The sequence below is a fragment of the Pinus tabuliformis genome, chromosome J (assembly GCF_031772625.1).
Source record: "Pinus tabuliformis cultivar Carrire ecotype Pingquan chromosome J, CPIR1, whole genome shotgun sequence".
Lineage (NCBI taxonomy): Eukaryota > Viridiplantae > Streptophyta > Pinopsida > Pinales > Pinaceae > Pinus > Pinus tabuliformis.
The window spans coordinates 207,290,294-207,315,835 of NC_142295.1; the positions used below are offsets into that span (position 1 = coordinate 207,290,294).

Below are 25,542 nucleotides of genomic sequence, written 5' to 3' on the forward strand. Positions count from 1 at the left end.
AAAATAAGTACAAATAAAACTAAAATTAAAATTGAGCAATTGCTGTCATGAGAATATTGAAAACGAGTATTCAAAATATTTATAAAAGTAGTAAAATTAAAATTAAATAAAAAGATTATTGTAATTTTAACTATGTGAAAATAAAATAAAAATAACTCTATATTAGAATAAAAATTCTATATTATTATTTTTTTTGTTCAGTGATTATGACTTGGTCAAGTTACTGATGGCTTTAGAACTCCAAATTTATGAAAACCCGAAATATTCATCTGAAATATAGATTATTTAAAAGAATCAAATCTTTTTATCTATATTATTTTTATCCCTATTAAATAAATATAAACCATACAATATCTTTAACATATTTACAATATCTGTATTCAAGTTTTTGTGATCCATAATGAAGTAAGCAAAGTCTTGCCATAAAAATCACATAAGAGAAACCAAATAATACTTAAAAATAATTCTTACTATCTATTAACTTTTTAAAAGCATAACTTATCACATGCCTATTACATTTGTTAATACTTAAAAATAATTCTTATTATTTGTTAACATTTTTAAAAACAAAGTTATCACATGTATATTCATTTAAAAAAAATAAAATATTTCCAATTAAAATTTATTAATATATATATTTTTTTAAAGCAAAATTTATTCTATATTTTTCAATTTCCTTTTAATAAAAATAATATTTCTTACTAATAAAAATAATGGATTAATTTTTTTAATAAAATTAAAATATATAAAAATATCTTTATTTATAAATAATTTATAATAAAAAATATTTATAATATTTTTATCCATATCAGATAGATAGTACACATTTCCTTAATATATTTATTATACTTAAACATATACATATATATATATATATTTTCAAATTTACTCATTAAAATCTCTTTAAAAATAATAAATTTAATATATAATAATTAAACAATATTTTCTTATTTTTGTTTATAATAGTTTACGTTTATGTGTGATTTATAATAATAAATAATCTTATAATAATATTATGTTAAATTTAAAATGATTTTTGTGATTTATATTGTAGTTAAATATTTTTCGAATTAATCATATTATTAAAATTTAATGGAAGTTTCAAATCAAACTGAACCAATTAATCTAAAAGACATTTTTCTACTTATAATAATAATAAAAAACTATCTCTAAATTTATTTATTACATTGAGTACATTTACACACTTATAGAATCAAGAATGTACAGATAAACAACAGACAAGACCAGTAGAGGGAGAAGGATCCTTCACTCACTTCAGCAAACAAACAGAGAGGTCCAACTAGAGAAGACCAGTAGCGGAGACTGAGAGGCACAGAACACCAACTAGCATGATATGATGTCGTCAAAGGCGAACGTCCGGCCACAATATTTAATGTGTAGTGGGAGCTTTCGGCGAGAGCTCCGCAGTTCAGATGTACACATGAAGGGCGAAGGGCAGAAGCGGATTCGCAGCAGGGATCATGCAGAAGAGAATAAAGGAGGCGCAGCCATGGAGAAAAACCCGACTGCAGATAGCGAGCTCCGCCACCCTACTATTATTATTATTTGCATGAGTGTAAAAACAGAACTAAAAGAAATTTTCTAAATATAGAAAAAAAATCATAAAATAGAAAGTCAGACACTTCTAAATTTTGGGTGCATGGATTGATTAAATAATTACGGATATAGACAGTCAGACACTCATAGATTCTAGATGCATGGAGTGATTAAGTTCAGTGACTAGACGTGGAACTGAAGAGGCCGAGGCAGCAACTGTTTTTAGAAAAAGGTAAAATATTTGTAGGTGTAGGTTTTCACAGTTATTTATATTGGATTATTGTTTTCGCTCATACATAATTTATATTCTGAAACAATAATTGAATATAGTTTACTTTCTGAAGCAATAATTCAACTGGTAAGAAGCATTATATTTATATTTGTAGATATAGGTTTTCACAGTTATTTATATTGGATTATTCCTATAGCTCACACATAGTTTACATTCTGAAGCAATAATTCAACATAGATTACATTCCAAAGCAATAATTCAACAGGTAAAAAATTTGCCCTTCTTACGTATTGTCTAATGTGTTTTCATGGGCAAGTGTAAGCTGTGTTATTGCTCCATCGTCATTATATTCATGTATGATTCTTGTTCTCAGAGCTCTGCATGCAATTATGATCATATAGTCCTGCAGTTAGAAGGTTTGATAAATTTTTAGCAGAACATAGGATTGTTCTAATGTAAACTTTATATGAATTGGCTTTTTGTCTGACTCCTCATAGTATCGTAATAATGGGAATGGAAAGGGAACTTGGTAATATTTTCCTTTGAAATCTGAAAAGAGTTATTTTGGATTGGATAGAACTATAACAGTGCACAATCAGGCTGTTTGACTGATTAGGGACGAAAAAAAAGTTTTTTTTTTTTTTTGGGTTTTATTTCAGGGTAGTTATTTTTATCTGAATTGCAGATTTCAGGAATATAATTTTACTAACAAGAATAAGGAAGAAAAATGAAGTCCCGAAGTTTCAGGTCCTGTTTCACCGTTTTTCTGATAACCCATTGGTAAAATTTATGCAAAACTGACCTGAAGTTTCATATCTTGTTTCACCGTTTTTCTGATAACCCATTGGTAAAATTTATGCAAAACTGACCTGAAGTTCCATATCTTGTTTCACCGTTTTTCTGATAACCCATTGGTAAAATTTATGCAAAACTGACCTGAAGTTTCATGTCTTGTTTCACCGTTTTTCTGATAACCCATGGTAAAGTTTATGCACAACTGACCTGAAGTTTCATGTCTTGTTTCACCGTTTTTCTGATAACCCATTGGTAAAATTTATGCAAAACTGACTATCCAGCAGAGTTTTTGTGCTCATGAAGAAGCTTGGAGGACATGGACTTGATTTAAACTTAATTATGATCTTAGAATTTTTTTGATTTAAAAGGAATGATAAACTTTCACTAGAACATAAGATTTTGTTTTATTCCCAGGGCACAAAATCTTTCTCAGGGCTGTGTTGCACATACATAGATAACCCGCCAATGGAGTTTCTTGTCTGTTTTTGCAGTTTTTCTGATAATCCATCAGGAGTATCATTGTAAAACCTGGCACTATCCATTAGACTTGTATGATCATGAAGAGGATGGAGGGACACGGGCTTGTTAAATTAAATTCTGATATTAGAATCTTAGTTGAAACGAACGATAAATTTTCAATAGAACAGAGGATTTTGGTTTATTCCAGGGTACATAATCTTTCTCTGGGCTGTAGTGAACATAAATGGTTAGCAAGCCAACATAGTTTCATGTCTCGTTTCCAATTTTTGTGATAACCCATTGCCAATATTATTGCAAAACCTGCCGTTCGTTAGAATTTAAATGGCCATATTATTGCAAAACCTGCATGTTCGTTAATTTTAATTCTCGTCTTAGAACCCTTTCAGCTAAAATGGATGGTATTTTTTCTTTAGAAAATAGGTTTTTGGTTTTTATTACCGGGCACAAAATCTTTCTGAGTGTTGTGTTGCACATCATGGCTACCAACCCAATTGCATTTTATTTTACTTTTTGCAGTTTTCCTGATTACTCATTGCAAAATCATCAGACTCGCCTGCCATCCATTATACTATCAATGATCATGATGAAGCCAGGACACAGACTTGTTAAATTCAATTTTAAACTTATAACCTTTTAGTTAAAAGGAATGATGAATTTTCAGTAGAACCTAGGATTTTGGTTTATTGTCCCAGTATAAAAATTTCTCTTGTTTCTATAACATATTAGCATAAATTTATCTTAATCTATCTTAACTTAAATCTATTAAACATTACGAAAGATATAAAATATCTCAATAACAAACCTTCTCTACTTTAAACGTTTAACATATTAACATAAATTTATCTTAACCTAGATCTATTAAACATCACGAGAAATCTAAAATATCTCAATAACAAACCTTCTATGCCCTCTAGATCTAGAATTACATAGATTTATACTAGTGTATTTATTAGTATAAATAACCTATACCTCTTAAGCATTAAAAATGATCTAAATTATTAAGATGGATTCATGCTAACTTATTTATTCTTAAGTCACTTTTAAAAAATTACATTAATTATTTACCCCTGAAAGAATTGACATGTCTTCCACTTGAGGCTGTAAGAGCACTTCTCTTGTCTTGGTGCAATAGATGGGTTGCATGCAAATGGAGTTTACGGCTAAGAGAGTGGCTCACAGACTTTTTAAACTCAATTTTGATCTTAGAATCTTTCAGTTTAAAGGAATGACAAATTTTCAGTAGAATGTAGCACCTGGTTTATTCTCAGGGCTCAGCATGTTTATCAAGGTTGTGTTGCACATAAATAGGAAGCATTCCGATGTAGTTTCATGTCATGTCTTGCAGTTTCCTGATAACCCACTGTGAAAATCATCACACATTAGACTTAATGATCATGAAAAAGCTAGAGGAACATGGGCATGTTAAACTTAGATCTGATCTTGGAAACTTAAGTTCAAATGAATGATAATATTTCAGTAGAACATAGGTTCTGGTTTATTTCCAGGTCACAAAATCTTTCTCAGGGTTGTTTGGCACATAAATAGGTAGCAACCCAATGGAGTTTTCTTTGAACAAATTAAGGTTTAGCGAGCAAACATGTTTTCCAAGAGGGCATTTTGTTGATAAAGAGAGAAGTAGTTGAAGGATTTCAAAGTCAAGAATTTGCAAAATAACTTACTGTTCAGAAGAGTCAAGAATTTGCAAAATAATTTACTGTTCAGAAGAGTTGATATTTTTGATTGACATCATCACCATAATATGATTGCACTTGTATTTTAGTTTTTCCTATAATACTTCTCAATTTTATGGTTCTATCACTTAAAGAGTTGTTGATGAGACTGACTTTATTGTCAGTTACAGGCTGTGACCGCGTGGGTACTTCATCTTCCATTATATTTTGATTGCCCAAGTTATTGAAACATCTTGATTTGAATCCAGTATCAAGGATGCTTGTACCAGAGATCACCCCTGCGACTGCCCAAAATGTGGCCCGCCTATCACATGGTAAAGTTCTTTTTTGTTTTGTTAGTTTGTTTTTCCAAGTGTCTCTTTATGATCATACATTCTCCATGCACTTTTATGTCTAATTATGGTAACATCTCTTTCAAAAAATTAAATATCTTACCTGTTTATATGCAAGGAAAGACCCTTCAAGCATGATCACTGCAGAGGAAGCACATACTTCATTAATAATCAATGAAGAAGGGGAATTAACTACTAATTCCCTGCTTCCAATCTCTATTAAGGTAGTATATAGCCCTTCGAGCCTTGTCTTGAAAGTTTTAGATCTATCTAGGACATATAAGCCTTTTTCAGACCATTAGTATATATGACATGTGATGCAGAGAACTTCTTGATTGGCCTAACCATGAAGTTGTTCTGCAGTTTACAGACTTGGAATACACTGTGCAGTATCAAGCTGCACAGAGTTTCAAATGGAATCCCATAAGTAAGATTACAAGGGTGGTGAAAAGCCATGCGAATCGGAAGAAGATCTTGAGTGGAATAACCAGTTATGTAGCATCAAAACAAATTCTGGCTTTGATGGGGCCGTCAGGCAGTGGGAAAACGACTTTGCTCAAAATTATTGGAGGAAGAATTCAAGGAAAATTGACCGGTTCTTTGACATACAATGAGGCCCCTTACACAAATGCCCTGAAGAGAAGGTCAGTAAGAATTTAAATGTTATTCATATATTGAAACTTTATAGAAAAGCTTAGATGGTAGTTTTAATTAACAGAGATATTTCAGAATTAAGCACAAGTTATCTGTATGGTTTTAGTATTTATTTAGGAGTTGCTTTTGCACTTTCACACTGTACCATTGTGTACCGTCAACTTAACTTTGTGATTATTTATTATACTAATAAAATTATCTTGGATATATCTGATTTTTGTAGTAATTCAATAATTTCATGACTAAAGTGTTTCTTTTCCATTCATTACAAATGGTTTTTCAAAGTGAGATTTAGACTCAACGTCCTCGTAAGATTCATTAAGATGACAAATAAATTTAGAAATGCATAAATTTGAGTAGTCAGAGGTTTGTCATAGTCCAGCAAGAGTAGAAATTTACTAAGTGTTTGGATGCTGAACTTAACTTGATTGTAGGTTTAGGAATATTTCGGAAATATGATGGATAGAAGTGAAGTCAAACAATTGACTTTGTTCCTTTCCATCATATTTTCAAAGTATTCTGAAATATGCAATCAAAATAAAAATGACCTTGTTTTGGATTTACCACTATGCTTTTAATATAATCTGCTTAAAAAAATAGGCTAATCTGCTAAAACAAAATAGGTCGTTGAAGAGTTACAGCCATATGTAGGATTAATCTAATAAAAAACTTGCTTTTTGCAGGATAGGATTTGTAACACAAGAGGACATACTTTATGATAAGTTAACAGTTTATGAAACACTTGTTTTTGCTGCCAAGTTGAGGCTTCCGAGTCATATGAGCAAACAGCAAAAGCTTTTGAAAGTAGAAGCAGCACTTCAAAGTCTTGGCTTGGAAAGGTATACTCTGTTTATATGTGTAGAGGCTAAACCTGATAAATGGGATTAGAATTGAATGTAAAGGCATAAAATATAAATGTAACATTATCTTTGAATAAACAAAAATAAAATCTACATGTGGAGAGATTTTGAGAGATGATATTTACATTGCAGCTTGATATTTTTTTGTTTAATATTGGCCAGATGCCGAAATACAATAGTTGGTGGATACTTTTTGCGCGGTGTCTCTGGAGGCGAGAAGAAGAGGACTTGTATTGCCTGTGAAATACTTGTGGATCCATCCATTCTATTGTTGGATGAACCCACATCAGGGCTTGATTCATCTACATCACTCAAGCTACTGCAAGTTCTTAATAACATTGCAAAGGTACACTAATGCATATGTGATGTTGCTTGCAACTGAAATATTTGAAGGTTCTTATGGATATGTAAGGAGAAGATTTGTTACTTTTGCTTCTTAACAGTCACCTAGACAGAATTATGACATGCAAGTTGAATTATGTGCAGAGTGGCACCACCATAATTACGACAATACATCAGCCGAGTAGCAGGCTTTTTCATATGTTCGACAGACTCTTGGTGTTATCAGAAGGACGACCTGTTTTCTCAGGTCAAGCAAGAGATGCCATGGGATATTTTGGTAGCAGGGGATTTACACCAAATATTCCAATGAATCCTGCAGATTTTGTACTAGATTTGGCAACAGGAGACATCTCTATGATTTCCACACCACTAGAGCCAAGTATAACAATGGGAAATCAAGCTCCAAAGGAAATACAACAGATGGTGATTGAGGTAAATTTACATTATCTCACCTTATTAGGTTTCTTTGTAGTCATTATATTAAATCTTGTTTGGGTAATATTTCAACATGTTTTGCTTTTTGTTTAGTTTTAATTTATCTGTTATATGTTTTGGAGTTTTTTTGGCATATTTATCGGTCAAATTTGAGATTTATTAGAATCACAAGTTTGAGTTACTGTCCACCATTGTAATGCCCAATTTTTTTTCAGGAAGGTGAATCCATATATACAATCAAAACACATTTTAAACAATAAAAAATCATGAATCCATATGTGCAATCAAAGCACATTTTAAACAATAAAAAAATCATGATTTAACCAAAACTTATTTCGCTAAATTCCCGCCAAAAACTCCAAAACATATAACCTTTTCTTTCTCTTTATTGTTGCTTTAGTAAATTAACTCCATTCATACACTTCAGTGTATACAGGATAAGTACAAAATTGATTTGGAGCCTAAAGAAAGAATTATGATGGAAGAACTGAAAATTAAAAGCAAGCTGCAGGAAGCAATAAATCTGAAAAAGGAATGGTCTACATCTTGGATCGAACAATTCTCGACACTCTTAGTACGGACGTTCAAACAACGCCGAACCGATTATTTTAGCAAACTGAGGCTTCTACAGAACATTGGAGTCTCCCTTCTTCTGGGATTTCTCTGGTGGAAATCTGAAATGTCGACAGAAGCACAGCTTAGAGCTCAGGTGAAGTATAAGAGAAAATATTTGTTTAAACATGATCTTCGTTATCGAATTTGCCAATAGGTTGTGCAGAAACAAATCTACTCCAGAATTTAATTGGACCCAAAATTGCATTCCTTGCGTAAAATATATGGGATACTAATCAACATGTTTGATACTAACTAGAACTGTAATATGCAGTGTTTGATAATAACTAGAACAGTAATATGTGCTGCAGGTTGGATTGTTGTTCTATCTAGTCCTTTATTGGGCATCAACGGGACTGTTTGGTGGTGTTTTTGTGTTTCCCACTGAACGAGAATTGCTGGCAAAGGAGAGAAGTTCCAACATGTATAGACTAAGTGCATACTATATGAGCAGCACATTGTGTGACACAGTGGCCCAAATTTTCTATGCAACTATTTTCTATTGCATAGTATATTTCATGGCCAATTTTCAAAGGACTGCCTCTGCATTTTTGCTCACCCTGCTTGGTCTATATCTAGTGATCATCACAGCTCATGTAAGTTGCGACTATGTGTCCTAACTCTGTGACCTAGTCATCTTACCTACCTATGATAACTGCATTGACACTGTTTTGATTCACTTTGTCTTCACACTGCATTGACACTGTTTTGATTCACTTTGTCTTCACATGAAGGGAACTGGAGAGTTGATAGGTGCTGCAGTTCCTGATATCAGAAGGACTGGGTTAGTAGCATCTATTGTTTTTCTTGTGTTCATGATCACAGGAGGCTTTTACATTCAGGTATGTTTATGTTTAATTTGGCACAAGTTCTTCCTTCAGTCTATGCTTATAATATTTGTGTTGTTTCAAACTTATTAACAAACAATGTCATGGCCTTGTAATCAACAACAGCACATGCCTGTCTTCATAAGGTGGTTGAAATATGTGTCATTTGTCTTCTACGGATTTCGCTTCGTTGTGAAAATGCAATACTCTCCGCATCAAATCTATGACTGTACAGGACCAGGTGGCTGTAAAAGCATTCAGAGCTCTCCCAGCTTTGAGACTATGGGCTTGGATGGTGGTATGCAGGAGGTGTGGATATTGATATTAATGGCCCTCGCCTACCGCATTGTAGCCTACTTCTACCTGAACAAGATCAAGCTCCTATAAAACCATTCATTTATAACAAAAGATCTAGAGATGGAAAAAAATTGTTGCGGTGCAAAGGATTATATTCAATTGTATAAGTGGAAAATTTGTATAGTATTTTTGTATGTAGCTCAATGAATCAATATGTTTAGGATGCTAGATTTGGCATAGTTAAGAAACATAAAGATGGGCACCAAAGGTAACATGCAAACTGTCCTTGCTCAAGGGTTTTGGTTAGCACATTATATCCAGAATTATTTTTAAGGTATAATTTGGTAATATTGATTATTTTTGAAATATAAGAGGTATGTTTTCTCTTTTATATAATGAAATATTTTATTGGAAATTTAAGGAGTGGTTTATCATGATTAACATTTTTAATAAATTTGTTAATATAGGATAGTGTATCTCATTTAAAGATGATTTAAACTTGATATTTATTGTCATGGAAATAGCCAAATATTTAACACCAACTAGTTGAGTTAACTCTTAGGGTTCCTTTTTAAGAGGTGTTTTTAGTCATAGACAATGGGTTTAGAAGAGGCTGCACCATATATCTTAACATTATAGCAATTTCTAGCCTATCTCTGCCCACAAGGACAGCGAGGATAACTCTTAAGGTTAGCCTAGACATGCATGAGCCCTTACAAAGTTCATGCTGGAGGCTTTTCATTGATGTCCACAAGAGAAACCAATGTGCTTGACTCAATCCCATACTTTTCATAAATAACCTCAAGGGACTCAATGGGATTTGATCCTAATAACTCTGTGCACTTTTGCATGAGAGATTCTACCTATCAACTTATCCCTCAGAGCTTAAAAATATAAGTGGTATTTTCAACCTTGGACAATAGGTCTATAAGAGGTTGCATCATACATCCAAAAGCTATAGCAATTTTCTAACCCATCTCCCTCTATGATGAAATCAATGACAACTCCCAAGGTTAGTCTAAACATGCATGAGTCCTTGTATAGTTTAGGTTAAAATATTTCTAGATGCCCATGCAAAATAATGTGCCTAATCCAATATTGTGACATTCATAAGTAACCCCAACAGACTCAGTGGTATTTGATATAAAGTCCGTGAGTTTTTGCACATGAGCATCTACAAATTGCAGATTGAGATAATCCTATGGGCTTAATAAATGTAAGAGATGTTTTTAGCCCTAGTTAGTGGGTCTAAAACATGTCTAGAAGGTGTCTCACCATATATCTAAACGCTATAGTAGTCTTCTATCTTATCTTCCATTGGAAGAAAGGGATAACTATGAAGGTTACTCTAGGCATGCACAAGTCCTCAAATAAATTATGTTGGAGCTTTTTGAGATGTCCACAAGAGTTAGTCTACTTGACTGAGCCTTGTGCCTTTCACATTTAACACCAAAATATTCTCATGGAATTAGAACCCTCTACACACACACACACAATTCTTATGATTCTTATCTATTGTTTGTTTAATTTAATTGAATAAATATGACCTAATAGGGCATACTTTTGATAAGAATGCTTATCTCAATATTAATAAAATAGAGTTAGCATAATCTGATTTTGTAGAAGACTACCTAGGATTTCTGAACATTATATAAGAATACCTAATTCAATTAGAAGATAGGAAGAATATTGAATGCACACTCTTTGAATTTGCACCTGATGTGAAGTTAAGAAATATGCATAGAAGCTTTCTCAACGTTTTCTTGTTTTCTTTCTACTTTCATTTAAATTATTGTATGATTGTTAATCTCTAGGCGTGTCATGTAAGTAATATAATGCATCAACCCAATAAGTTAGCCCAATTGTTATCATCATCATTGCTATGTTTTTGGTTAGTTTTGTGCTAAGATGGGCTTGGTTAGAATTCCTTAAGTGAGTTACACTAGTTTATGCCATCCAAGAATATGATGAAGCATTGTTTGGGTTTCGTTAACAAAATCCTAAGGAGTTAGCTAAATTGGTTGTCACTAATGCGGCTAGTTCCATGCCAATAGGTGTCTAGTTCGAATACCCCTAAGTTAGGTGCACAATTTTATTGTCACAAGTTTACTATGAATGCCATCTATGAATGTGGGGAAGCATCCCTTATATTTCCATGTAAATTTTCATTAAAAAATGTAATGGAATGAACTAAGCCACTTATTGAGTCATTATAATTTGTTTATAAAATTTATGTAGCCTAGAATGGTTCTCAAATACTTGCATCGAACCTTGAATGAAAGACATAGAATTGTTGGGTAATTTTTACTCAAATACTTTACGTTGAAGATTGTCTTTGGAAATCATATTAACATCTTTAAATCATTGAAGTTATCTTTTGACTGATCACTTGTAAAGTAATGAATCATTGGTTTATTCTTTCATATTTATTTACATATGTTTTTGTTGTTTCTATGGCCTCACTGTTTGCAATGAGGACTTGTAGCTAAACAAATATACACAACCATCATTTCTTGTTGGTTTGAACAACAAAAGTTGGCTTGAATTCAATGCTATCTATAACATATGAAGTTTATATTAAATATGATGTATATTTTAATATTATATATTTTAATTAAAATATTATAATTTTTTTTTTTAAATTTAATATACTATATTTTAAATTAAATTTATTTAACTACCAATTTTAGTTACTAATTAAAAAAAAGAGTTTATCCAATAATACTCTTTCCCATAGAGGTAGCTTCTCAATGTCCAACTTTTGAATTCAATTAAACAAGGTGAAAAAAATTCTCACTCCCTAGCTTAAGTGTACAATCAAAGATCCTTAATGATGCATTATTTATAATTGTAAGTGCATTTCCATTCTAAAAAGGGACATATTGATTTTGGATTTAAACAAAAATTTATTTCCTTTTTTACTTCTAGAGTTGTATATACAAGGAGAATCATGTATTGTGGAGATACCTATGGAAGTGTTGATTGAATGTCATAAAATCATGGTTGTTGTTGTTTTTCTTTTAGGAAATAAAAAACCAACAATTTCCTATTAAATAAAAGATGTTTATATATAGTTTGTATTTAGCATATATGTCAGTATAATCCCCTTATTACATATGGCTGATATTAAGATGTAGGGCATGCAAACTCCTCAATGAAATCCCGTAGGGAGCACTAGATATATCCCAACAACGAGAAACCACTCATCATTTTAGCAATGCTAGAAGATACTCTGACTGACAAGATAAACAATGTTGAAAGGTACTCTGACTGACAAGAACATAATCAAAAGATACTCTGATCGATAATAAAAGCCTAGAGATACTCCGACAGGATTGAAAAAAAACTAGGCACACAGGTTTGCAAAAAAAAACCTACAAACAATACGAAACCCTAGAGGTTGAAAACCCTAGGCTAGAGATCTGTAAAAAATAAAAATGTAATACCCTCCTCCCACATTTACCCAAGCTAAATAGTCCACCGAGATAAACATGTGATGAAGAGTTACTAAGATATGATTCAACTCCCCAAGTACAGTAAAGGAAATGGAATCGACAAACCAAAACCAAACTCACCTTCCTCAGAAGCTAAAGGACCCCCAGGGGCAACCACTCCAGGTGCCAAACCCCTGAGTTAACTTGCTTTCTAACTGAACTAGATCCCTAGTCGCATCCATGACAAGCCCTCCATGTAATTGAGACTGTTGAGTCATTTTGATAACAAGGCATCCATGCGACTACAACCCTTTTCAAGCAGTTCTGTGCCAACGAACCTAGATTCTAAGCCACTTTTTTAGGGCCAGGACTCATGTCTCTGCCGATAACTTGATGAAACTCTAAAAAATGATAAATAACAATATGGCAATGCCTCTAATGCAAAACTTGAACAAGGACTTGACCTAACAAGGCCTAGCCATGACAAACATTTCATTGAACACATCATGAACATGAAATCTATAGGTAATATAAACACGTATGAGCATCGTTAAGAAGGTATGATTCCCTTTCACAATAGATGTATTATCATCTATTAGGTCATGCATTCTTTAACATTTCATTTATGAAACAAAACAAGATGAGAGCCATAACTCAAGTATGTCATAAACCATGTTATAACGAACATATAACCAACATAATAACAATGATAGAACAACCATTATAACCACATAATAACAAACACATTTACACATAATACACAAGAAGAAAATAACTTTTATTAACCTATGCAAAATGCAACCAGGTCAGGGACTTCCTTGTACAACCCGACCATAGAATGGGATGAACCAAATATGTCTTTCATCTAATCACCCCCGTGCCATATTCCAAGCATGAATGTGGGACTTACAACAAAACAACCAGGGCTTCCTTAGGCTTTACCACAATCCACCAAGGGATTCCTAGGCCCAAGCCCTAACCTATACAACTAGGCTTTACTGCAATCTCGCCAATAGATTCCTAGGCCCAAACAAGAAATATACACTACCAGGCTTTACTGCAATCCCATCGTATACCAGCCCAGGGATCACTAGGCCTATACAAACATGGATGTCTCCGGATCTCTCCACATGAATTGTGAGGAATTTGTCCATCTACACCCTCTAGGCTTTACCATATATCTTTCCATTCACCAATTGAGGATTCCTAGGCCCAACGAGGGTATACACAATCAGGGTTTACTGCAATCCCACCTTCACCAGTCCAGGGATTCCTAGGCCTTGTGTTTCTCCTTGAGACCACCCCAACCAGTTTTGAAACTATTCGACAATCCAACTCAATCAAATAAGACGAACCCCATCACACCATGGCTATTCGGAAATGGAAAGGCAAGGCTCAAAACCACTGTCACACCTAGAAAAACCCATGCCAATGACAACAAGAGAACCAAAAACACACATACATGTACCATGCATGCTAAAACTAGCAAGCAAATCATACATGCAACTTGATACCTTCTAGTAATCCTTCTGTGGCCTCTTGATCTCGCTCTTCCTTGCTTGATCCTTGCTTCCATTTTATTTCTTTTCCTTCCTTTGCCTTCCTTTCTCCAATGTTTGAGTGCTCCAAGAATGCTTTAAGTGTGAAAGAGTATGAGAGAGAGAATAAAGAGAGAGCTCCAAAACTAAACTAACAAAATGTTGGGAATTGATCCTCATAAGCCTTTTTATTAGTGAGGCCTCTATTTTCTTCACTTTCCATTATTTTTCCTTCATTTTTCTCCTCACATGCAACCTGTGACCTTTCACCTTCTTTTTCTCCAATTTTCCATTATTTTCATAAATAAAATGCCAATTAACGCCTCTTGCCTTTGCCAATTTCCTTTAGCCATAATAAACCAAATGAAAACCCCCTAGGATGTTTTTCCCAACAATCAACTTGGAATAAGTATCCCATGACCTTGGTCTTATTTTGCCTTTATTAACTTTATTGCATGGAGTTTTAACCTAGGGCTGTTACAAACCCCTCCCACTTAAGGGAACACTGTCCCTAGTGTTCAATGACACCTACAACTAGCAAGACCACTGAAAATCAAAACATATTTCCCATAGAGCTTTATAACTTAGCTTGATGCAGTATTTACAATGAACAATGTGCTAAAAGGAAAACCAACATGAGAAACATAACAACATGACACTCATACCACTTATTGGAGCTTTATAACACAACTCGTGGCAGTATTTACATCCATATACATATATACATATACCAAAACTGCTCTACCTCAATTGACAAACAAGAAAGGATACAAAACCCACATATGATCAACCATCTCCCATGTAGTTTCATCGGGCCCAAAGTGCTTCCACTGCACTTTAACTTGATCGATTTCTCGATTTTGGAGCATGAGCATCTTTCTCTGCAAAATACACTAAGGTTTCAACTGGAATTCTCCTTCTGGCTCCACCTGCAATATAGACCAATCAATAACATGATCAACATCCTTTACATATGTTTTAAGCAATGAAACATAGAAAACATCATGGACTTTCACTGTTGGAGGCAGTGTAAGTTTGTAGGCCATTGGTCCAATCCTCTCAAGGATATCAAAAGGCTTGCAATACCGAGGTGCTAAATTCGCACATGACCCAATCCTTAAGGATATCTTCCTGGGATTGATGCACAAGTACACATGTTCCCCAACCTGAAACTCCTTAAACAACCTATGTTGATCTACATAAATTTTATGCCTGTCTTGTGCTGCCTTTAGATTCTTCTTGATAACTTGCATTTCTTGTTCCATCTCTGCCAACATGTCCAGTCCTATCAACACCTCATTCACTGGATCAATCCAACTAATAGGAGTATTGCAACTCCACCCATATAGTGCCTCAAACAGACTCATCCTCAATGACTCCTAATACCTGTTGTTGTAAGAAAATTCAACCAGTGGAAGATAATATTTCCACTTCTGCTGCTAATTCATCACATACATCCTCAATGTTTCCTCCAATATCCTACTGACCCTCTCTATCTGTCCATCTATCTGTGGATGATAAGATGTGTTGAAAGCCACCTTTGTACCCAAACCTACAAACAAATCTTTCTAGAATCTAGAAGTGAACTTGATATTTCTATTTGACGGAATCTTCTTCTGAATACGTAGACTTCATTGGAATGAAGTGTGCTACCTTTGTCAACCTTTCCACCATAACCATGATGGAATCATGCTGTCTAGATGTCCTCAACAAGCCTGTAATGAAGTCTATGGAAATGACCTCCTTTTTCCACTCTGTAATCAAAATCGACTGTAGTAGACCACTTGGATGCTTACAGTCTGCTTTTACCTGTCGATAATCCAAACATCTAGCCACAAACTCTGCCACTTCCTTCTTCAGATTCGATGAATAATAGAACTTATTCACCACTGTCAATGTATTTTGGTATCCTGGATGACTTGAATATGGTTTAACATGAAATTCTCTTAGGATAAGCTTCTTGAGCTCATTGTTATCCAACACATAGATCCTTTCCCTAAATCTGACCAAACCATATGCTGTGAGATGATAGTCCACATCTTGATCACATGTATCTTGCTGTAACCTGTGCCTAAGCTCCCAATACCTATCATCCTGTTGTCCTACCTATAATATCTGATCATGTAGATCTGTCCCATAAGAAATCAGAACTTCTATATGATTCACCTGCACGTTTCTACTAAGAGCATCTGCAACCCTGTTTTCCTTTCCCTTAATGTACCTGATCTCGAAATCAAACTCACTAATCGTGGCCAACCATCTAGCTTGCCTGGAATTCAAATTCGTTTAGTCAAACAAGTATCTCAATCCAATGTGATCACTCATCAGTATAAACCTCCCGCCAAGAAAATAATTCCTCCATGTTTTCAAAGCATGGATGATCACTACCAGCTCAAGATCATGTGTAACATAATTCTTCTCATGCTCATTAAATTTACTTGATTCATAACATACCACCTATCCCTCCTGCATCAAGACTCCACCAAGTCCTCTCTTGCAAGCATCTGTACACACCAAAAACTCTTTGTCCAGATCTGGAATCTTTAAAAGTGGAGCATTTGTCAACAATTGCTCAAAACTAGCTGCACATTCCTCTGTCCATTCAAATTTCTACCTTTCCTCTGCAATGATGTAATGAGATAGGAAACCCGAGAGAAGTTCCAGATGAACCTCCTATAATAACCTACTAGTCCCATTAATAATCTTACCTCATCAAAATTTCTAGGAGCTTCCCATTCTATAATAGCTCTTATGTTTTCTGGATCCAGTACTATGCCTTCCTTGGAAACAACATGCCCCAATTAATGTACCTATGTTAGAAAGAATCTTCACTTTCTAAGCTTGGAATACAACTAATGCTCTCTTAGCAATATCAACACCACTACTAAGTACTCAACATGCTCTTCCTCATTCTTAGAATATATCAATATATCGTCATGAACACAATAAGAAACTTTTCCAGGTAAGGAAACAACCCACTATTCATCAAGCACATAAAAGTAGCTGGAGCATTAGTCAAACCAAATGGATCTACAACAAACTCATAATGTCCATACTTGGTATGGAAAGCAGTCTTGTAAATATCCTCTTCTTTGATGCGTACCTGATGCTATCATGATCTCATATCAATCTTCGAGAACACTGCTACTCCCTTCAACTAGTCAAACACATCATTAATCCTCAACAATGTATACCTGTTCTTGATGGTTAGCTTGTTCAACTACCTATAGTCAATGCACAAACTAAGAGTACCATCCTTCTTCTTTACGAACAACACTGGTGCACCCCAAGACAACACGCTTGGTATGATGTATCCCTTGTCAAACATTTCTTTCAACTGCAACTTCAATTCTACCAACTCCAGTGTGCTCATCCTGTATGGTACCTTTGATGCTGATGCTACCCCTAGTACCAACTCAAAGGAAAAGTCCACTTCCCTGAGGCGAAAACTCTAAAATCTCTGAGGGATATACATCCTGAAAATATTTTAAAATCGGGTTCCTACTCAATATCTCCGCATCCTCAACATCCTTATCTTTATCACTAGAAATATGCATTACAAATAACACACACCCTTTTCTCCGATTGCGCTTTGCTTGCATAGCTGTAACCATTATGATTGATGTTCCTTTCTTCTCCATTGTTATCCAAGCACTCAATAGCCTTCTCATAACAACCCACCTTTGTCTTATGAAGATACAACTAGTCCATACCAAACAACATACTGTATGATCTCAATGAAATCACATTCAAATGTGATGATGTAGGAATACTATTCAACTCAAATTCACAAGATCTTACACAATGATGAAATATTTTCTTTGTACCTGTAGCCAACTGCACTAACCAAGATTCTGCATGCTCTTATTTATTCAAACCACACTTATGCACCGGTTAGGATTAACATAATTATAATTAAATATATGATCAATCAAAATAGAAACAACTTGATCGCAAGGCTCGATAATAGATGCCTGGTGATACACCTGCCTATTATCTAATGCTGCATAAATCTGTGGAATGATCTTTCCAACATCGCCAACTATTTTCGCCTCCTAAGAACTATAGGTCTGAGGCCTACCACCCTGATTCTGAGGAAACTATTTCTTGAGATGCTACTTACAACTTGTCCAACACTGTAACTATCCATTACAATGACCTTTATTTTTCTGCCCTCCAGGTTGTGACCTATGTCCTTGTCCAACTACATTAAACTTCTTGTAAGGAGCAACATTCTCTTCCTCGCCTGCATCTTGAGGTCTTATTTGATTCAGTGGCCACTTTCCCTTAGCTTTGTCTTTTCCTTTCCAACCTTGTTGAGATTTTGTCTTATGCTTTGATTGCCCATAACAATGCTTCAAATTCCCAATGACTTCTTTAAGTGATCGAGGCTCATTATACTCAATTCGATCCTTAAATGCTAATGGTAATCCACTGACAAACCTATGAACTTTGTCTTTCTCATCCTTAAGACCTTAAGATATGGAAAATATCTCAATAACTCCAAAAACTTGGTTGTATACTCCTCATTTGTCATTGATCCCATCTTTAGCTCATAGAATTCCTTGGCTTTACTATCATATTACCTCTCTAAGAGATATTTCTACCTGAAAAGTCTCTTGAATTCATGCCAAATCAACTCTCTTTTCTTGATGTCTATGACCTACTTCACATCTTCCCACCAGATTTCTGCTTTCCCTTTGAGATTGAAGATAGCTATTATGGCCTTCATGTTCTCTCTGTAATCATGAAACTCAAATAAATTCTTCATCTCGAGTAACCATGCCTTTGCATATTTCGACTTCTTCAAATCTCCATCAAAGGTAGGTGGCTTAGCTTTCTTGAAATCCTTTGGAAAATATCCCCTATCATTCCTCCTATAAGGATGATAAGGATGATGACCATGATACCTGTTTGAACCATAACTAGAATAGAACCTGTGTCCATCACCTCTCCTATCTAGTGTATCCAAGAACTTTCCATCTATGTTCTTGTCATCCCTATCTGACCTGTTCCCACCATGAGACCTACTACCATATGCCTCATTAGTCATGTCCTCCTATCCATGACTGATCCTAAGCGGTCCCTGTCTCTGCAAGTTTGACAAACTCTGAAGGATAACTACATTAAAATTTTCTTGTTTCTCTCATGCTTGAATGATTCTATCATTATCTTCTTTGCAACTTCTTATTTCTGCCGTCAAACTTATCAATGTGTCTTCTATGTCAGGAGAGTGCTCATCACCATGCTTCTCATCTGATCTATAGGAAGAATGTCGTGAACTGTAGTCTACCATCTTGATAGTCATCTTTGATCTTCTTCCCACAAGTATAACATGTCATCTAAAACAAAATATAAACATAATCAACATACCTTAGTATAGTTCAGGGGAGGATATCTTCTCTGCAATATCAACTAGAATAGCACAATACATGTATAAACATAATCATAGCGGTATATAAACATCATCTCAACCATCATCTAGTTACCATGCATGACCATACCAATCGCATACCATGACCTCATGAATGCCAACTATAACCATGAAAATGCATGCATACATCCACATAGAGAACAATCATACACAAAAAATGCATATTCAACCAACATGCATTCATGACAACACATCCCAACAACAACACCTTCAAATTATACATGACAACGTAATTGAAACAATGATCATCACCATGCATACACATCAAGCACAAACACAACCTACATGCATGCATGACAACCATATTCTGCCCATCCAATCCAAGGGGCGAACCATGCTCTGATACCACTCTGTGGTATCAGATATCACCCAAAGAGAATGCAACTTGACATCACCTAAATAGAACGAAACCGCTATGATACCACTCTTTAACACCCTCCTCCCACAATTACCCAAGCTAAATGCTCTATTAGGGCAAACATGTGACGAAGAGTTACTATGATATGATTAAACTCCCAAAGTACAATTAAGGAAGTGGAATTGACAAACCAAAACCAAACTGACCTTCCTCAGAAGCGACAAGACCCCTAGGGGCTAATCAAACACTCTAGGTGCCAAACCATGAGTTAACCTACATTCTGACTGAACTAGAACCCCAGTCACACCCATGAAAATCCCTCCATGTGACTGAGACCCTCCAGTCACTCCCACAACATGGCATCCATGCGACTGCAACCTTTTTCAGGCAATTCTGTGCTAGCGACCCCATATTCTGAGCCACTTTTTCAGGTCCAGGACTCAGGCCTCAGCCCATAACTTGATGAAATTATCAGAAATGATATATACCAAGATTACAAGGTCTCTAATGAAAAACTTGAACAAGGAATTGACTTGAAAATGCCTAGCCATGACAAGCATTCCATCAAACACACCATGAACATGAAATCTACAAGTCATATAAACACATCTGAGCATAAGGACTTCATGCTTGTTTGAGAATTGTCAAGAAGGTCTAATTCCCTCTCACAATAGTTGTATTATCACCTATTAGGTCATGAATTCTTTAACATTTCAATTACGAAACAAAACAAGATAAGAGCCATAACTCAAGTCTATCATAAACCATGCTTATAACCAACATATAACAAATAGAATAAAAATGATAGAACAACCATTATAACCACATAATAACATACACATTTACACATAATACACAAGAGGAAAAGAGCTCTTATTAACATATTCAAAATGCAACCAGGTCAGGACTCCCACGTACCACCTGAACATAGATTGGGCTAAACCAAATCTTTCATTTAGCTAATCATCCCCGTGCCATATTCTAAGCATGAATGTGGGACTTACAACAAAACAACCAGGGCTTCCTCAGGCTTTACTGCAATCCACCGGGGGATTCCTAGGCCCAAGCCCTCATATATGCAGCCAGGCTTTACCGCAATCTCACCAAGGGATTCATAGGAACAAACAAGAAACATACACTACCAGGTTTTACCGCAATCATACCATATATGGGTCCATGGATCACTAGGCCTATACAAGCATGGATGCCTTTGAATCTCTCCACCTAAGCCATGAGGAATTTGTTCGTCTCCAACCTCTAGGATTTACGGTATATCCCACCATTCACTGATCGAGGATTCCTAGGCTCAACGAGGGTGTACACAATCAGGCTTTACTGCAATTCCACCTTCACCGGTCCAGGGATTCCTAGGCCTCGTGTTTCTCCCTCAGACCACCCCACTCAGTTTCAAAACCATCCAAAAATCCAGCTCAACCAAATAAGAGAAATCCCATCACACCATGACTATCTGAAAATGGCAAGGCAAGGATGAAAATCACTGTCACACCTTGGAAAACCCATGCCAATGACAAAAAGAGAACCAAAACACACATGCATGTACCATGCATGCCAAAACTAGTAAGGAAATCGGACATGCAACTCGATACATACAAGTAATCATGTTGTAGCCACTTGATCCTATTCTTCCTTGCTTGATCTTTGATTCCCTTTGCTTTCTTGTCCTTCCGTTGCCTTCCTTCCTCCAATGCTAGATTGTTCCAGGAATGCTCTAAGTGTGTAAGAGTATGAGAGGGAGAGAATATAGAGAGAGCTCCAAAACTAAATTACAAAAGGTTAAATTGACAAAATGTTGTGAACTGATCCTTGGAAGCCTTTTTATTAGTGAGGCCTCTATTTTCTTCAATTTCCACTATTTTTCCTTCATTTTCCTCCTCACATGCAACCTGTGACCTTTCACCTTCATTTTCTCCAATTTTCCATTATTTTCATAAATAAATGCCAATTAACGCCTCTTGCTTTTTCAAATCCATTGTCATTGCCTTTTCCACTTCCATTTAGCCACAAAAAAACAAATGAACACCCACTATGATGTTTTTCCCAACATTTATCTTGGAATAAGTGTCCCATGACCTTGGTTTGTTACAAAAGACATGGCCATGCAGGTCCGCCAAATGTAAACCCTTAAAAGGGGAATTGCGCGAAGCCCATAACATGCAACATACATTACAGTGTAGGTTAAAAAAACCCCAACTGAGAAGCATAATGAAAAAATGCTTGAAAGCCCAACATGAAATCTAGAGATCATGTTCTTGTAAGCCTCTAGGGAGTTGTCATTTTCCATTCCCTTGAGGACCTGGTAGATCTTTTCGATAGAGATGGAGCCATTGCAGTCAAGGTCGAAGACCTGGAAGGCATTTTTTAGATCTTTCAAGTATGTGGCCTAGTCGTTCCCCTTGGTATCCATATTGATGAACACCTCCAGATTGATGAACATGTCGCCATCCACATCTAACTCCTTCATTATGAGCCTCGAATCCTGCAACCCTACATGAAAACCCATTGAGTGAAAAATTTCTCCCATCTCTAAGGACCATAACTTGTCGTCGTCGTTGGAGTTGAATCGACCGAACACATCCTCCAACCTCCCCTTGTTGTTTAGAGATCCCACCAATGATTCTGACATAGAAGAGGAGTTTGATTTGCTCCTCCTCAGTGAGGAACTACTACTGTTGTCGCCGCCGCTTGCTTCACCTCTACCTTTAGATCCTAACCTCCAGAAATATTTGAAGTTAGAAGCTCCATCATAAACTCATGGTTACTCTTTATAAAAGGCAAGTTTTTCTCTCTATATATCATGATTTTCTCTTTGTTTTGCAAATATATTATGATCAATCTCCTTTCTCTTTTGTACTTGTTCTCGATGTTTCAATATTTTTATTTTTATCATATATTTGTGACTTCCTTATTAAAATTGTTTTATGAAATTGATATTATATTTTGTTGACTAAATTGTAATTTATAAATATAATATATAATTTCAAATTTCTAATATAATGATGAAATTTTTTATTGTCATATAAATTTATAATAGGTTATAAAGAACAAGTTTCAAAGCTTAAAATGTCAATGATGTCAAAATTTGTTGGATATTTCTTTATATCAATTTTATAGTACCATGGCTTCTAAGCAGACAATGTTTCTTTTCAAATCCTTAGCTTGGTCTCACAATGTTGTCATGCCACATAAGGCATTACATAGCTTCCAAAAAATAAGAGCTTTTAAGATCTTGGTTTCCTCCTTAGATTTGTAATATCAACAAATCTTAATATCCAAACTCCAAATTTCCATTTCGAAACTCAACCCTCTTTTGAGATGAGACTTGCCCGTGGAACTAATCCAACACATGCTAGTGTCGATGTTGCTTAATTCTTAAAATGTATGTCACTATGGAGTTATGTCATCTTTACAAAGTTCATAGTAATGAGGCTTTTTAGAAGATAAAGTTTTATTTTTAGAGTCCGTTTAGTTGAGAAATGGAGAGAAATTATCATAATTAGGAGAAATAGGTTCAATTTTAGAAATGATCAAATTAGGTCATGTAGGTCCAATTTGACATTACCGATAATTTTTTCAGGCCAACTTCCAATGTGATAACTCTAAACCATGAATGTGGTTTAAGCCATATCTTTACAAAATAGGAAGTTAAGTGTTGAGACCATTAGTGTCTTCCCTCAGTGGAAAGTGATGTTTCATCATGCAATCTCAATTAAGAGGTTATGCATTCCTATTTAAAGGATTGATGTCCATCCAACTCTAGTTTCTTCATCTAGGCCATAATGTTCCTAAGTATTCACTAGGAAGGAAGATAATATAGACATACATTCTTAAAGAGAGGATGCGTTATTTGTCAAATTCCCACAATTGTACTATCACATATTCCAAATAAGTGACATGAAACTTTGTAGGAAATGATTCATGTGCGGCTATATGAATTGCCTACAAAATAAATATTAGTATACAATCATGATCCTTATGCCAATGGGGGGCATTTATAGAGGCAACATTCTCATATTAACATAATGGTTGATTGGTTACAAGGTGATTTTTCCTCTATATACCACTCATAGATGTAGTCCTCCCTACTAACATAATGACTGATAATTTGTTGTGAGGTAATTATGCTTGCTTGCTTGGCATTCCCTTCTCTAAACTCTATATGATCTGCACGTATATGTGAATAAAATAATAATAATAACAATATGAATTAGAATGAAAATACACACCCATCTTGTGACCTTTTAAAATAGATTTTACAACTATAAAAACTCCACTCTGATCTCACATTAATTATGAGAATTAGTCCACCATAACATATAAGTTCCAATTATCATTATCACAATTGGGGCATCTAGTTAGTGTAATGGTCTTTGTGCATGTATATGTGAACAAGACAAGAATCACAATAACATGAATTGTAACCAACATATAACAACTATAAAATCTCTTATGGAAATGTATCTTGTTATATTTGATATACTTTTTCTTGGTAAAGAATTCTATGTTGTTAATATTTGATTCATGGATGATTTGCAGTGTAATTATTGCAATGTCTTTTTCCAATATAAACATTGGACTAGCATGTGAAAACAATTTTTGATTTTGCTTAATTTTTAAATAATTTTGAAGGGAAACTAATTGACGTCATATATTTTACCACTTAGCTTTGCCAAAGTCACAATTGTGGCCACCTATAATTAATACCACCTTTGCCTATTTCTTCTTGTTTTCCAAAACAATTTAATTTTTAATCTACAATCATGAATTGGGTTCTTGAACAATTAGATATGTTGCATTGTCTACTGGTTTATTAATTAGTTAGATATGGTTGCATAATTTTATCAATTATTTAAATGACTCTAGAATTGAGTTTTTATCAGTGAGTTATTTATGGTGCGTTATCTATCAGTTTATCAATTTTTTTGTTTTTTGTGGTTCACGGACACCCTGGTCAACGTATGGTGCTACGTCCACGGAAAAATATGGGCTGATCGACCCCGTAAGGGAATCTAGCCCCGCAGCCCACTAGCAAGGCCTAACCCCAAGGGCTTCGGGGAGAATGGACCATGTGACCTCCCGATGGCGAGGCACTGATTTTGACCAACTGAGCTAACCCTTGGGGCTTATCAGTTTATCAATTAGTTAGATGTCGCTATTTATTTTTTCTTATTCATAGAATGCATCATGCTTGTATTTGAAGTTAAAATCATGCAACCAATGGAACTAATGGGAATCAATGGAATCCCACAAAGAATATTTCACTTATGTACTAACAAAAACAACATAGTGAGGGGATATCCTTGTGGAAAAAAGAAGAAGAATAAAGGGAGGGAAGGAATAGAAAAGAATAAAAGGAAATTATTGAAAGATTAGTAGATTGGAAATAAACAAGCCCATAATTTTTTAATCGTGGTTTGATGTATACCTTGAGGTTGTAATAATATTGCATATCCTGAATTCCAATATTTTAATATATCTGGTATTGTATGTATTTTAGATAGTGGTATTAGATAAACACAAAGAGTTCTTATGTAAGACCCTCCTCCTAGATCTACCCAAGCTACTAGCCAACGAGGTAAACATTCGACGAGAGGCCACTATGATATGATTTGATCTCCTAAGTCACGTTAAGGAATTGGAACTGAT

General features: G+C 34.9%; 1 protein-coding gene across 1 annotated transcript; it reads left to right on the forward strand.

Annotated features, from left to right (window-relative positions):
- Positions 1-1,357: 1,357 nt before the first annotated feature.
- On the forward strand, positions 1,358-9,204 carry LOC149226411 (ABC transporter G family member 26-like). The gene is made up of 9 exons (XM_089380192.1): positions 1,358-1,576; positions 5,451-5,731; positions 6,425-6,580; positions 6,764-6,947; positions 7,088-7,375; positions 7,806-8,087; positions 8,302-8,586; positions 8,725-8,832; positions 8,944-9,204. Exons 1-9 carry the CDS (start codon positions 1,358-1,360, stop codon positions 9,202-9,204), a joined length of 2,064 nt encoding a protein of 687 aa, XP_089236318.1.
- The last annotated feature ends 16,338 nt before the right edge of the window (positions 9,205-25,542 follow it).